Raw genomic sequence first — 15,345 nt, forward strand, 5'->3', positions numbered from 1 at the left:
CTGTCTCTGGAGGTGCTCCAGAAGCGTGTAGATGGGGCACTTGGGTGCACGGCCAGTGGGCACGGGGATCTCAGAGGTCTTTTCCAAACTCAGTGACTCTGAGTGAGAAAACACCCACAACCAACCCCATCCGCGGACCACGCTGTGAGAAGTGACCCTTCTGGGATCCCTGAGACAAGGCTGATGGCTGCCACACAAACTGCTCTGTCCCAAGACCTGTTACACGTGTCCCAACGCAGCTCCATGTAAATGCAAATTGCACAGCTCGTGGGATCTGCAATCCAACACGCTCCAAACCACACGCTAAAGAAAAATACACAACCCTGAAGAAACACATTCTTTCGCCTATTTCAAAGCATCAGTCACACACCCTCTGTAACTTAATTACAGATCTTCTGCTGGAAGAAGGCATTATGTCTCCATTAAAACCAACTCTGGTGCCCGATGCGCTTCAGACTGCCCCAACCGAGCCACACTTGACCCTGATACGGAGAAGAGGCGAGAGGAGGCGGTGGTCCGAGGACGCCCCAGTGATGGAGCGGGGTTTGTCTCAGCACAGGAATAAAGAAAGGGGACGTTTTATTGGGGAAAGACCCGCCCTGGAAGCCCCGCTGCACGCAGCTCTTAACTCCTTCCGACTGCAGCCCAGCACCAGAGGAACGGGCGCGTTTCGGCGTGGCCGCATCTCCGGGGCCACAGCGTGACAGCGGCACACGTCCGCGCCCGGAGGCGGCCGGGACCCCACACCGCCGCCGCTCCCCATCCCAAGGAGCCGCTGCCACCACCCTTTGTTCCCAGAGCCTTCGCGGCTCTCCTCCGCTCGGTCGCTCCCAGAGCCGGGGCCACCCTCGGCTCAGCGCTCCGGCCGCGAGCGGAGGACGGGGCTCCGTCCGTCCCTCCATCCCCTCGGCGCGGCCCCCGGCGGAGCTCCGCCCGCCTCTCCCCTCTCTCTCTCTCACCGGTGCGCGGCCACGGCGCGGCTCCTCAGGTACTTCTGCGCCGTCATCACCCCCACGAAGAGGAAGCTCTGCGCCGGCGGACCGGGGCGGCGCGGCTGCGGGAGGAGGACAGAGGCGGCGGCGGCCGCTGCCGGCGGCGGGCGGCACCCCGACGGGCGGCTCCGACGGGGCCGCGCCGCCGCCGCCAGCTCGGAGGCGCGGGGCAGGACGAGCCGCGAGGCGAGCACGAAGCCCAGCACCAGCCCCAGCAGCACGCTGAGCCAGGCGCGGCGGCCGCGGCCCGCCATAGCCCGGCGCCCGCCCGCCCGGCAGGCCCAGGCCCCGCGCTGCGCCTCCTCACAGCGCCGCCGCCGCCGCCCCGCGCTGCGCCGCCGCCGCCGCCGCCGCCGCCGCCGCCGCCAGCCGCGCCGTGCCGCCCAGCGCCGCCATGGGGGGAAGGGACGGGAAGCGGAGGGAAGGGGGCGCCCGCCTCCCGGCCCTGCCCCTCGGCACAGGCGCCGTGTGCGGCCCCGCGCCGAGCGCTGCCCGGCGCCGCTGGCCCCGCCCGGAGAGGGGGCGGTGGGGGTGAGGAGGGGGACGGAGGCGGCGCGGGGAGCGGGGAGGGACCGCCCCGCGGCGGAGGGCGGAGGGGTTGGGGGGGGAAAAGGGGGCGGGGAGAGCCTCGAACTCGGGGGGCTGCTACGGAGGGCAACGGCGGGGTGGGACCCCAGGGAGGACCCGGGGCTGAGGTAGCGCTGACTGCGGGGCCGGAGCGGAACCTCAAACCCCACGGCTGAGATCCCAGAACCCGGCACAGGACCCAGAACTGGGAGCCCCAGACCGGAGCCTCCTGGGGTCCAACCGGGACAGGCGGCAGCCCGTGCCCCGGCGCGAGCACCCATCCCTTGCAGGCACTCAGCTCACGTTCCCACTTCCGCACTGCCCTCAGTTTAACACAGGTGGACAGCAGCTCTCCACGCAGCGCTCGGACACAGCCCACCAGGCCCAGCTTTGCTTGGTGCTGCTGCATTCACCCCCGCTCTGCTGCCAGGGGGAAAGAAAGGCACGAGCAGCTCCGCCTTCCCCACCCTGCTAATTAAAGCCACCAGAAATAGGTCAAGCTATTTCCATCCTAAGGCCATAATGACTGCTCAACAGGGCGAAGCGTTTCTTTTCCCTTTGCCCTCGCTAACTCTCCATGTGCATTTCACCTATGGAGTGCTTCGGCTTCAAATGCTGCGGCCTCCAAGCCCTGGCATATTAAAGCAAAAAACCTCCAGCCTTAACAGAAGCAATACATCTAGTCCAGCCCACTGCCCACCCACCTATCACTGTGGTTTCTTCCACTTCCTACTCTGTTTTGCATCTCCAATTGCCAGTCTTTCCCTTTGCATCTTATAAAAAGAAGTTATTTCTATTGTGGTGTCATCCATGACAAGCTCAGACGAAAGCCTCGGCGTATGGCAGCCTGTTATTGAGCAAGGAGCGTTGCGAAAGCTCGGGATGCTGCCTCTCATGATCTGACCAGGCACGTAGCATGGGCTCCTACACTCTTTCTGCATGAAGTGCCACGTTTCTGGGAAGTGGCAGGTAATGCTACAAACCAATTGTATGACAAACAAAGGTATGTCTTGAAAAAAAAATGTTTTGAAGTGGTTTTATTGCTCCCGTGATAGCACAGGCCTGATAGCGAGGTCAGCACCAAGCAACTCGGCAGCAGTAAATACCACGAGGGTCGTAACGGTTGATTGTATCGAATAAAAATGAAATAGAAAGTGGAGGAGAAACTGGAGCAATTAAAAGAAAAGAGGGAGGCCTGCTTTGTGTTGCCAGCAAGAGGAACACAGCGGTATTGCATGAGATGTGTTGGTGGGAAAAGGAAGAAAAGCAGAACTGGAAGGCAAAAGGCAGCGAAAGTGAAAAAAAAATATGTAATTCTCTGCTACGTCCCAGGATTTACAATGCTTTGCTGCTATTTCCAGCTGCTGTTGCCCTGATCTCTTTTTCCTGGGGTTACCCTCAGCCTGTGCTGCTCTGGGTTTTCTATTCCCCTTTGAAGAGCTTCCTCAAAAGAAGCCTCACCCAGCTCTGCTTCTCCCCTCTCTCCACCATCTTCAGGTCCTAAAACACAGGAGAATGACAGACATTCAAGCTCAAATGAAAAGGCCTCTCCTCTTTTCCAAGAGAGGGAGATGTGGCAAGTTTATGAGCAGGATTACTCTCAGCATGCTCCAGACCAGCAGGAAAAATCTCCTGATTCAAGGGAAAGACGCTGCGGCCTACGAATTGCAGGAAAAGGCAGAGCTAGTGTGGTTAAAAGGCAATAAAAAAAAAAGGGTTGGGGCAGCGGAGCTGTCAGCTGGCTTCTTCCCATGAAGAAAAGAAGTTAGTCATCAGAACTGAAAACTTAGTGCAACTTCAGCACACATGGAAACAATGAAGCGTAGGACAAAAATGAACAGTGAGGAGAGGCAGCCAGCATGGTCCCCACACTGCCTTCACAGCAGGTAGGACAGCCCTCTGGGAGATGGCTTTTTCCCAGGAGGACCACGTTGGGACACTGCTTCACTCCACAGAGCAGAGTGAATCCCTGCCCAGCTCACGTGTGAGGGGTGAGTGCTGCTCTGCCATGCCATTCCCGCTGCCCTGGGTTTTATTCCGGCACATTCCCACTTTGGGAAGTGGGAAGGCACGCGTCCCAGTGCCATCCCGTACCCTATGAGAGCACATATGCTCAGCCTTCCTACTGTCAGAGATCTGCAAGCAACGCAGTTGTGTGCATCACAGCTAAAAGGCTGAGGAGCCAGCTGTGCAGGCTGGCAGGCAAACCCGAGCCTCACACTGCAGCAGGAGGCTGCCTGCCCTCCTTCCAGGCAGGTACATTAATGCCACCCACACTCACGCTTCAGCCTCTACCTGAAGGAACATTGCTGCCCTGTTGTCTGAGGCTTACAGAAGCCATAACCAAGTATGTCTGGGGCGTGCTGCCAGGGTGAGACGTCCCGCAAGCATCCCGCACAGGGCTTCATTGCTGCCAGGGGTCAGGAACTGGTTCACCTCCAAGGACACTGCAGAAAGAACCATCACAGCGTGAGCACATCTGAAGAGCTGCAGCTGTCTGCTGGCAGGGAGCAGCTCTGGGCACGGCCACGTCCTGCTGGGCAGCACCTGGCCCTGCAGCCTTCCACAGGCACAATACCACGTCTAAGTGCCTTCCCCTCTTTGCACATCTTAGCGAATACTTCACGCCATACATTACTCCTACTGTAAAAGAAGAGGCAAGGCGTTTTCCTAGCATAAAGGTGTATACAAGCATAAACATGCCATTTTTTAGGCAGTGTGTTTTGTACTCTGCATGCAGAGTTCATGGGATTGCTCGAGGGAATATTCTGAGGGCTCTCAGGTCTGAAGAGGATGCATGCAGCACAACTCCGAGCTCCCATGCACTACTCCTGCAGGATTAGCACACAGACTAACGAAGGGAGCCCCCTCAATGGACCCACGCAGTTTGGGCTCCTAATCAGATAACAAAACTGTAATTCTATTTTTAAATGAAGAAAAAGCCAAGTACCTGAAGTGGCAAACTGTTTTCTACGCATGCAGTATACATGTCATCCTTTTGGAATAAAGGAGCAAAACAGAAGAAGAAAGTTTCTTCCACATAGAGGACACTTCCTATATAGGAAAGAGAGACTATCTTGCACCGTAATCATTTTTTTTCCCCATCAGTTTTGATTGCCAGTATAACCATGAGCCCACGTATGGGATATGCCTTCCACACTACACATTTTTTACTGTATTTTAAAATAACAGTTATGGAACAAACTGGTTTCCCAGTACTCCAGCAGCTTTAATTATTAATGTTCCAGTGCTTAAACCGATACTGTAAAACCTTCCCAGACACTGGAAAATGAGCATACTTCATACATTCAAGGTAACAGACTCATGATGGAAAAAATCTAGCTGGGCAACCAGCAGCATTTGTCTTTGTCACAGTATTTCCAGCAGCACTGCGTTTTCCTGAATGATGCAGAAACTCCTGCCCCAGTTCCAGCACCCACTTTTTCATCCCATCCTCATCTAGCCCTGACAAAGACCAATCCTAACTTCTCCTCTCAGCTCAATCACTTGGAAGGATTGTTCCAGGGACAGAAAAATGTCACCAGCTGCTGCTTGCTCTCAAACCAGGACAACATTGCCATCCCACGGCCCAGCACCGCAGTGCAGCTCCCGCGTTTGGCCGCCGCTGCCCTTCCCACCCGGGGAACCTGCCTCTGCAATGACGTTACCCCAGAAGCAGTGACTTAGGGGAGCACCTTAGCTCCTCCAGTAAGTGGAAAAGTATAGCTTTAGGATCCAGGGCCTGGGTATTTTTGTTTGTTTGACAGTGCATCACATAGGCCAACCTGACAGCAGCTCCCTGTTTTAAGGCACACAACAGAGCACTGCAACCAGACAGAAAAGCCACAGAGTTCAGCACACCCATTTTCTCCCCATTAGTCAGTAGAATTATTTAAGTTTTCCTCCTCACTCTCTCCACCTCGACAGCAGTAACACACTGAAGCTCACTACGTAGCACGCAGGAAGAATCTCAGCTTGTAAACTGTGGTAGAGACAGAGGAAGGAATGAAATGATTCATTTATCACTGGAGAGTTTTGCTCTGTGCTGAAGATGCCTTACAGCAGGCACGCGCCTCAAAACAAAAGCGATCCGAAGTCAGATGAATCGGAGCAGAGCCTGCATAGCCACCACTCCATCACAACAGAAATCTGCCATAAAACGTGCATTTGCATGTGGGCCAGCCCCAAAACCGAGCTGAGGAGACCTATTCTGTTGCAGCCATTGGCTGCTTTCTGAAAACTCATGGAAGTTTTTGAAGACGCTGGCTCTGGAGCTGGGAATACAGGCAGGCTGTGTGCCAGGACTGGAACAGCTGGGCTGGAAGCTCACACAACTTCAGCTACAGCAGTGCAGCACGGCCAGGACGCCGCCCAGCCAGCAGCAGAGTGCTCTTCCTTTGTGGTTGCAGGGCTGTTCCAAAAGCTGAGCTTTCATTCCAAAAAAGGGGGGAAAAATAAACCCACATCTTCAGCCTATCCAAGTCTAGGCCAATTTTTTCTACAGTTGGAAATTATATGGTTTTAGTGTTCAGTGATAGCACGGACAGAAGCACGCTGTGCCCCACTCCTGGCTAACCTGGTCACTGAAGAGGTGCTGCTTTTGCAGCCTGGACGTTGGCTGATGTAGAGATATGAGAGGCTGTGCAGCCAGGCCAGAATAAAATGCTACTGCCAGAGAAGGGAACAGCCTCACTGAGCGCAGGAGGCATGAATTACATTGTTAGCATGGTACAAAGAAACACCAGCCCAATCCTAGCACGTGAATTAGTACCAGCACAGCCCAAGGACCAAACCTCAGGTGAGACAGAGTAGCAGCTGAACAGCTTAATTCCATGAGACCTAGGGCTCAGGGTTAAAATAATACACATCTTCAGAAAACACAGCGAAATGTTCGTCAGCACTGTCACTACACACCTGCATTCAGTCTCTGCTAGGAGAGCAGTTCTTTGCAAAAAGGAGTAAAGCCATCATTTGCATTCACACGATGCTCGGATAACACAGTGGGATGCCTGGGAGCAGCTCTGCTAACAGACCTGCTGTTTGCCCCCTCGCTTCCTCGAGTCCACCTTCTGCTGTTCATTATCAAAAACATCTAGTGTAAGAAATATCTTTTGTTGTTGTTACTGGCAATTAAGTATGCAATGCAATACAAGCTCTTACAAGCTTGTCCTCAGGTCATAATGTTTTCAAAAGGCCTCAGTAAACCCAAGTAATTTTAAGTGATTTGGTTTTTGTTCAAATCCAGGACTCAGTGCGGGTGAATACTTCATAGAACTATGCACAGACTGGACCTCACCTGCAACTTAAAGAAAACAAGATCTCTGTCTCTCCAGCATATAACTCATCTGAAAGGCCATGAAAATTGCCTATTTCTCAAGTGACTACCATGCTTTTGTGCCTCCAAACAGTTAATTGCTCATCTTAGGATACTTCAATACTCAAGACAGATTGCTGTTCAGCCTCAGGTACCACTATAGATAGCATTTGGACATCAATGTATCAGCTCTAAGTTTGTTACCTAGTTTCTTCCAGATGAAGACATCTCCAGAACATCTGCATCAATTGGGTAAGAGGCTCCTTGCAAAACTGCTGCAAGTGGGGGAAAAAATAAATAAATTCTCCTGAAGGCTTGTTAACGTATCTTTCACAACAGCAAGTTCTCAGGAATTCATACCAACATAGGAACAAGAGATTTATGAGTGAGTTCCCTTTCACCGAATGCCTTCTGCATGCTTCACTCAACAGCTACAAGGCAACAAGCAACCGTACTTGCTTGTGGTCAAGGGACAACCTTACGTTTGAAGTGAGAGAAAAATCCTTTCCATCTGTTTGCATAATTCATGAGGCAGCAGTTTTATAAACTGAGGTTCTTCCTCCCACTCTGTTCAATTGCTTTGAAGTGTCTGAGCATGAAAAATGTAAGGACTTGAGAGTTAGAGGGGGGAAAACGAAAAGGGAGAAAGAAAAATGAAGTTTCAAGAAATATGTAAGTCACTGTGCTCCCTGGATACGTCTCATATCTTGGAGATGGGCATAAATCCATAACCCCAGTCCCAGCCAGAAGCAAATCTTGAGCCAGTGAAAGTTCAGCATATGCTCAGTTCAGACCTGCTGATTTATTCCTTTAGCTATTTTTACTGAACTAAACCAACCCATCTTCAGCATTTTTATCAACACAAAGAATTCTGTATCTTGAAGACAACAATCTCCCCTGGATGTTTTTTGAACACAACACCAACACTGTTGCTTGTTTCCCCAAACTCAAGGAGAAAGACTTTGCCATAGGCACAAATACAATAACTCAGTTGTCTTAACTGATGAAGATTTGAAAATCTTTCCCCACCACCGTTTGTTTTCTTTTTGTTTTAATGTAGATGGAACCTTGAAGTTACATGCTGCGCTGTTACAATAATGGAAATTTAAGTTAAAGTATCAAAATATACATAAGTCAGGAAATGAAAACACTTTTCATTACCATTAATAGCCTTTCACTTCGTCTTCCACTTGAGTTTCAACACACTCATGTAGGTCTGGAGTAAAAGGTTCTCTGTTTTTCCATTTTGTTAGCTGGCAACTTTAAAACTCAGGAGTAACATGCTACTGTTACATTTACATTCTACATAATATCACGGATCAGGTGACAAACAGAGCAAACAGTATCTATACACAGCTATTCAAAGCTAGCAATCACACACACTGACAAAACATTCCAAGAATAAGCATTTAGAAGCAAGTTCTCAAGCAGCCCTGAAACACTAAAAAAATACTGATACAAACGCAATGCCTACGTACAAACTCAACAGTCAGACACAGGCAGACAGGAACTATTCCCCTCTTCATCAAGGACAGCTCAGATTTTAGTTGTCCTTTGAATTTGTGCCAGAGAGAGGAACAAGAGGAACGGGGGGGGGGGGGGGGGGGGGGGCGTTGAAAAGTATTCTTACAATGATCAACTGCAACTTCATTTTCTGTCCACGTTGCTGGACACACAACAGAGGGATGAAGACCTGTGAGCTTCTGCTATTTGCCCCTTCCAGTCCCTCACCTGAAAATTTTGCACACTTGGTGGACACAGGCCCTTTTCAGGGAAACAAAAAAAAAAAAAGAGAAAACAACAAAACAAACCAGCTTACATGCTGCACAAGCTGACAGTAAGGTAAGAACACACATCAGAATCTAGAAAGGCTATTCAGGACAGCCATGCAGCCAGACTATCAGTTCACATCCTGAGACACCTTCAGAACAGAGAACAGAGCAGTAAGTTCTTTGCATTCCAAGGTGTAACCCTGACACCACATGGCTAATGCTATGCACAGCCCTGCTGCCAGGAAACAAGACACCACACAGGTCTCAGTGCACTTCGGGCTCCTCTTTCCCCTTTGAACATCTTGCAGTGTTCAAGTTGACCATGCCTGTGTATAATCTCTTCCTCAAACCGTATGTGTTAGCAGCAATTAGGCAAGAACCCTTGGGCTCTGCTAAGAGCAAAAGTCTTTGTTACATATTTTCTTCATTTAAATTCAGCTATGGATGAAGCGCTTAACAACTACAAACCCGGCCTACCCCGTGTCAGAATCACTGGAGCTGGGGAAGGGAATGGGGAGTTTCACTTCCTAAACTTGAGAAAATTTGTTTTGGTCATAACCTGAATGTGATTCTTCTATAAAGTATAATCTGGAACACAGAACACCTAAGGAAAACAAAACTATTGCAAGCCAAAGGAATGGTTTAAAAATAAACCACCTAAACAGCTATTGTTTATGGAGATAACCAAATGAAAACCATTTCATTTGAGCTCACATATGTTTTGTTTCACACACATATACAGAACGCCTTAGCGTTCTGCTCTATCCACATTTATTGCACTCCAACATGTGCCTTCTATATAAAAAGATGTCGTAAGAAAACCACAAGATTGTAAATACTAGATTTATGATTTGTTTGCAATTACATTTAATATTAATTGTATTGTTTTTACAAAGCAGTTGAAAACAAAATAAAATAATAGCAAGAAACCCCCATCTGCTGTCTAGCATCAGTAATCCTCATTGGTTTGTTTACCAGTTATAAGGAAAACATCATACAAAGCTGCTTGTCACAGAGACTCTTCCACCACCATATCTAGCTTTCGGTGCAAACCCAACAAACTGTCAGTTCATCCAGGTCTTCTCAAAGTCCCTCCTACTAAAATTAAAGCTGCCTGCCAACGATAATATCCTTCCCTCCTAAAGACTGGAAGAGCCAAAGTAAATCCTATTACACGTGTCTAAGGTTGGTGAGTCCCCTCATTTTAAGCAGGTAAACAGGTCTAGACATTCACTTGTTTGAAGCCAGTTTTTCTCATGGGCAGCCATAGAACCCAGCTCTCACAACCATATGTGATCATCCTGGCTGAAGACTGTGCTTCCCCACTAAAGAGAAAACAAACTATACTGACATCACCCCTGCCTTCATCCTCTCTAAGAGGGTCAGATTATTTTTCATGGTGTAGCATCAGTTGCTGTTAATATTCGGCAATGGCATAGATCTGTCTTAAGTTCACACCTGCACTAAAGCACATCCCAAAGGAGTCACTGTGACACGCAAACTGTAGGCAGTCAGACAGTGGGTATGATGAAGCCTGCTAGTGACATGGACACTAGGCAGGTTAGCCTCATCCACCCGCTGAGGGGCCTCTGCGGCCTGGTCTCCACGAACAAGTTCCTCCTCCTTCTCCAGACAGGGGGTTATAGCCTAGAAGTACAGATGAGAAGTCCAACGTATTAACAGCCATACTCAACACGAATTTGCCAACACACATGGAATGCCAAAATTAAATTACACAACTATTTGCACCTTGATGCACAGGGAGCAATTTAAGGAGAAGGAAAGCAAAGAAATGGTCCAGACTTGAGAAGGTTTATTTTATAGTGCTAACGGTAAAAGCCATCGCAAAACATTTGTGTTGTAATTTGACCTATTCGGATTAAATTAAATTGAAATTAATTGCCATTTAATTCCTTTAAGTCTGCATTAAAGCCATAATGCAGTTGGAGTAGAGCAGTAAGAGTTTATCAATCCTCCAAGAGCCCTAATAGTTGAGGACATAAAATAACATTTTATTCCAGTCCTGCATAAATTGTTCTAAAGGACAAAAAATCCTCATTAATACTGTAAGATGTATATTAAATGAATATGAAAAGGCAAGTGCGTGCAGTGAGGCAAACAGATACTTTATGCCACAACAACAGGAAACTTCATTTTATGTGTACTTGGAAAGATACAACTTGGCAAACATCTTCCCTTCATTCTGCACAAGGCAAAGAGAAGGAAAATGGAAAGCCTTCTACTAGCCTTGCTAACAAGCAGGTTTCAAAGCAACCCATTCTACTGAAACTTCAGGCATCTTTGAAGTTTGCTTTTCTTGTACTAGCTAAGTTCTGCTTTCTAGCTTAAATCAACAGCTGAGTGGTACAGATGGCTCTTTCACTTCATCCTTAGCTAACTCATGAGGAGATCAGAGACCTCTAATTCTATAATCTGCTCGCTGAGCGAAGATTCTGCTTTGGATGAAACTAGGACAGGTAGCATCTGTAAAGGATGCCTCAGCCCACTTGCCCCAGTCATGTTTCTTAGCACGTGAAAGAAACATGCTACAAAATAAGCATGTATTTCTCATTCCCTGTAGCAGCAAACATTCTGTGCAAGGGCTATAAAAGATATTGGACAGTAGCAGACACTCGACTGCATACAGTAAGACAAATTGCTCAGACAGTTCTTTCAAATGTTGTCAGCAGCTGTTAGTACAGATACTCAAAGTAGAACTCTTCAGTACTGTTACTGAGGTATAGTACTTTTTTAAATCAAGAATCTTAGAGTTCAATACATTTAATTATGTGATTTACTCACTGCTGCACCCTAAGTGCATTTCCCTTTTAGCTTGTTGTAATTAAGGTTTATCTATCTGGTCCATTCCACTATGGAAAATCATAATTAAAGTATTATATACAAATTAGCAATTGCAAGTATAGCAGAAGTTGTTTGGCCAAGAGAGAAAGAAGAGCAACTGAATAGTTGATTTACAGCAGTGATCCTTAAGGGGAGCATTTAAGGCTACAGACAATTAATTAATCCATCAAGATAAATTTCAGTGGTTGACATAAGTTTAGTCATACGACATATGGTGGTTTGCCAGAGTTGGTAGCAATTTTACAGATCAGCAGGATTTGTATATCTGACAGGTTGTTACCTCCAGACCTGACAAACAAGGCCACGCATTCCTTAATGAAATGTTTCAACTGCCGGAGACTAGGTAATAGAAAGTTGAATAATTACTTCTTACCTTTAATTATTATTATTGTAGGTGACTAAAAGACAGATCAAACCAAATTAAATGACTTTTAAACAACAAAGGAGTCGTCCCAGGAACATTGCAAGAACCTTTAGTTTTTCGTCACAACAATCTCAGGAAGTAATGGCCAAAACACTGTCTCCCTGGGGAAAAGTATGAGGGGACTTCCCTGCTAGGTTCTGCCCAAAGTTCAAACAGACCACAGTGGGAAGAGCTAAAGAACTTGTAAGGCACATTTTGTTTCCTCCTTGAATAAAGAGAAAACGTATGGGTAATTATACGAATGCCTTGTACACAGCTATACGAGCTGTACACTGAGCTGTACGTAGCTCTGTTTCTAATCACAACACTTTAAGGAACTCATACTTACCACCTCCTCGCAAAGGCTTCTTGTTTGGTTTAGATCTTGGGACTGCTGATGAGGTGGAGGCACCAGATTCTGCTTCTTGCTGTTTACAAAAGCAAACGTTACTCAGAATTCAGCCAGTGTGAACTTCAGCTCCTCTGATTAACAACACAGTCGTTACCTGACTCAGTTTCAGGTTTCCTTTATAACTTTTTCCCTTTTGCATACTTTCCCACATTTCTATCTTCTGCATTCGCTTCTGTTCTTCAAGCTAAGAAACGAAATGAGGATACATAAGATTTTAGACTGAACAGAACTGACCAGTGCCAGATACAATAGGATCAGAGAAAGGCACTGGATCCATCTTTACCTGATGCAGTATCTCAGCTTATGTAAGCATTTAGTTTTCAAATGCTCAAACCTTCCCAAGAACAGAACACCACCACCTTCTTCCTTAATATATAAGTAGTAAGCTTAAATCGTTAGTCTATAAAAAGGACTAAGCACTGCATCTGATGGTCATTGGGTGCACAGCAGAGGGTTCTACAGAGGAAAACGTGCTGATAATATCCACTTTTCTATATTGATTTACAACTCCAAGATAGCAAGGTCCAAAGTGTTCCTGTTCCCGACAAAGAAATTCTTGCAGAGAAGCACTGCAGTGATTAATCACTTCAAGAACGACCAAAATACTAAATATATCAATCATTCCAATTAACTAAGAGCATGAGGATCTCAGGTCAACACAGCACACAAGGACACTGAAGGGTCATCGTGATACCTAATGCCTGCTTTCACTAAATGGATCAAACCATGTGAAAAGTGGACCAGGTGAAGGAGGGAGAAGAGTCCCACCATCCACATTCCAGCAAAGAAATCCTATTCTTCTGATATTTACAGTGGTATAAAGCTTTCTACAAGCACCTGATGACAAACCTGTACATAAAAGAAGAAATGCTCTCCACTTACCTGTCTTTGTTTTTCTTTGTATCTTTCTGCTTGTGCATTCAACTCCTCTTGCATCCTAAGGCGAGATGCCAGCAGAGCTTCCTGTCTTCTTACCACCATGTCAGGTTCTAGGGAATTGTCAAAGAGTTAGCAAAGCAGTTCCAAATGGATTCTGAATGGTATCCTCAAGGGAAAGGCACACATCCCTCATTGCAGCAGCTTCACAGAAAATCGCAGCTCAAGTTCAGTTTGCAGCTCATCTTTTACAGTAACTCATATGCTGATTTAAATTTCATATCTGAATATTTTTAGAGCAATTACTTGAACAGGCTTCCAGTGAACATGGACACTCATGGTACAAACCCTAAAAAAATTAACATCTGAGCTTCCAGGATATTTGTTTCTATTTCTGAAGGATTTATCCGATACAAGTCATTTCAGAAATATCATCCATGCTTCACAAGAATTCCATTTCCATCCACAGAACTTGTTTCATGGAGAAGCAGAAGGCAATCAGCCCACACACACTCCTCCTTAGAACTGGTCCTGCTGCTTGGATTACAGCAGCAAAGCAGTGGCAGATTTAACACACTCCATCAGCAGAGAAATTACAAATGTCAAACGTTTCTCAACAGAAAACTGGCAGTCTCTGGAAACCTACATTAAGTAACCACCTCTCCTCACGAGTGGCCTTTAGAAAAAGTTAAAAGAAAAACACTACCCAAACCAAACTGAAGTATCTCTAACATTTGTTTGACTCCTTGTGTGTTTGTTACCACTCAGTGATGAAGTGAAAAAGAAGTTTAAGTAGTTCCAGGAATCTCATTTTATAGGCAGATCTGGCAATTAAACCAAGATGCAATTATGACACAAAAGACCATCAGTAGAATAAAGGCACATAAGTAACATTTCCCTCTGGCATGCTGGCCTCAGAAATAGTGCCAATCATTTATTCTTTCAACAGATACGTAAGTAAAGCTCAGGACTTACAGCAGCAAGTCTTCAAGAGAGGCAAGATCCTGACCCTGTAAAATTTTCAACCTTTGCCACACTTAAAAGGTAAAACAAGCAAGAGGCAGTTACACCCCAAATGTACATAATCCTAATGGAGTAGGAATTACAAAGGAATAATTCAGAGGAGAGAGACAACGAGCATTAAACCAAGTATGGCTTTTTTTTTTTTTAAGCATTTAGCCTTTGTTTTAATTTGAGAATTCTCATTTAATTTTTATTATAACTGACCACAACTCCTTTAAAGCACATGGCCCTCTAAACTCCTGAAACATCAGAGCAGTTACTTCACTGCTCTGCAATGCCCTGCTCCTTTTCTGCCAATCTCATTACTTCACGACACAATCCCATCGCAATACAGACTTTGAGAGACATTTCCCTACTGTTCCTATTCCACAGGATCTGTACGCTTTCAGCACCACTTCACACAGCCCTCAGAGCCAACGACGTACTAACCGACAGCAGCACCGGCTGCTCCTTGCTGGCTGCTGGGCCTCATCCTCAAGTTTTGGGATATCTTCTGCACGATGAGATAGACGGCGACGCACGCCAGGAGGATGTACCAGCCATAGCTCGACAGCAGGGCTCCCACTGGGAAGGGGATACGGCGTCGGTTGCAGCCCCTCACCACGCACCCAATGCCGGCCAAGAGACGCCGCGGCCTCGAGCCCGGCTCCCCTCAGGACACCCCGCCCCCCCCCCTCAGACCACCGCCAATGAGGCCCAGCTGCCCTCCCGCCTCAGGCCTAGTTCTCCTCACCCGCTCCCCTCACCGCACAGCCCTCGATCCCCGCCGCTCCCCATCTCCGGAGCCGCCCCCAGTCCCACCCGTGTGCTGCAGCAGATCGAGACCCTCCCGCTCCAGCGCCGGTTTCCCGGGGCCGGGCCCGGCCCCGCCGCGGTCCCCCAGCTCCATGGCCCCGCTGCCGCCTCACGCCCGGAGCCGCCAGGCCGCCAATCACCGCCCTCCCCGTCTTCTGCCGCCTCGCGGCCAGAGAACCAATCAGAAAACAAGATGGGTGACGCGACAGCCGCATTGACCAACGAGAGAAAGAGCGGAAGGGCGAAGGCACCGACCGGGGGGCCAGCCCCGCCCCCTGGATGGAGGAAGTAGGCAGGGCACGAGTAAAGCGGACACGGCGCTTTATTGA

The 15,345-nt window shown here is 47.8% G+C and overlaps 2 protein-coding genes across 2 annotated transcripts in view; both read right to left on the bottom strand.

The window, feature by feature from the left end:
* CHSY1 (chondroitin sulfate synthase 1) overlaps window positions 1-1,246 on the bottom strand; it is a 57,411-nt gene extending 56,165 nt beyond the window's left edge. Inside the window, exon 1 of the mRNA XM_065734055.1 lies at window positions 960-1,246. Within this exon, the coding sequence (XP_065590127.1) occupies window positions 960-1,246 (287 nt within the window). The remainder of the gene's footprint in view (window positions 1-959) is intronic.
* Window positions 1,247-10,019: 8,773 nt separating this feature from the next.
* Window positions 10,020-15,147, bottom strand: SELENOS (selenoprotein S). Its single transcript, XM_065734051.1, has 6 exons — window positions 15,023-15,147; window positions 14,651-14,785; window positions 13,205-13,311; window positions 12,417-12,506; window positions 12,260-12,338; window positions 10,020-10,292 (listed from the first exon to the last, which is right to left on the bottom strand). Exons 1-6 carry the CDS (start codon window positions 15,108-15,110, stop codon window positions 10,213-10,215), a joined length of 579 nt encoding a protein of 192 aa, XP_065590123.1. The 5' UTR covers window positions 15,111-15,147; the 3' UTR covers window positions 10,020-10,212.
* Window positions 15,148-15,345: the final 198 nt, after the last annotated feature.

This window comes from Cyrtonyx montezumae, unplaced genomic scaffold, assembly GCF_038088225.1.
Source record: "Cyrtonyx montezumae isolate F1298 unplaced genomic scaffold, pur_monq_1.0 scaffold_17, whole genome shotgun sequence".
Classification (NCBI taxonomy): Eukaryota; Metazoa; Chordata; class Aves; order Galliformes; family Odontophoridae; genus Cyrtonyx; species Cyrtonyx montezumae.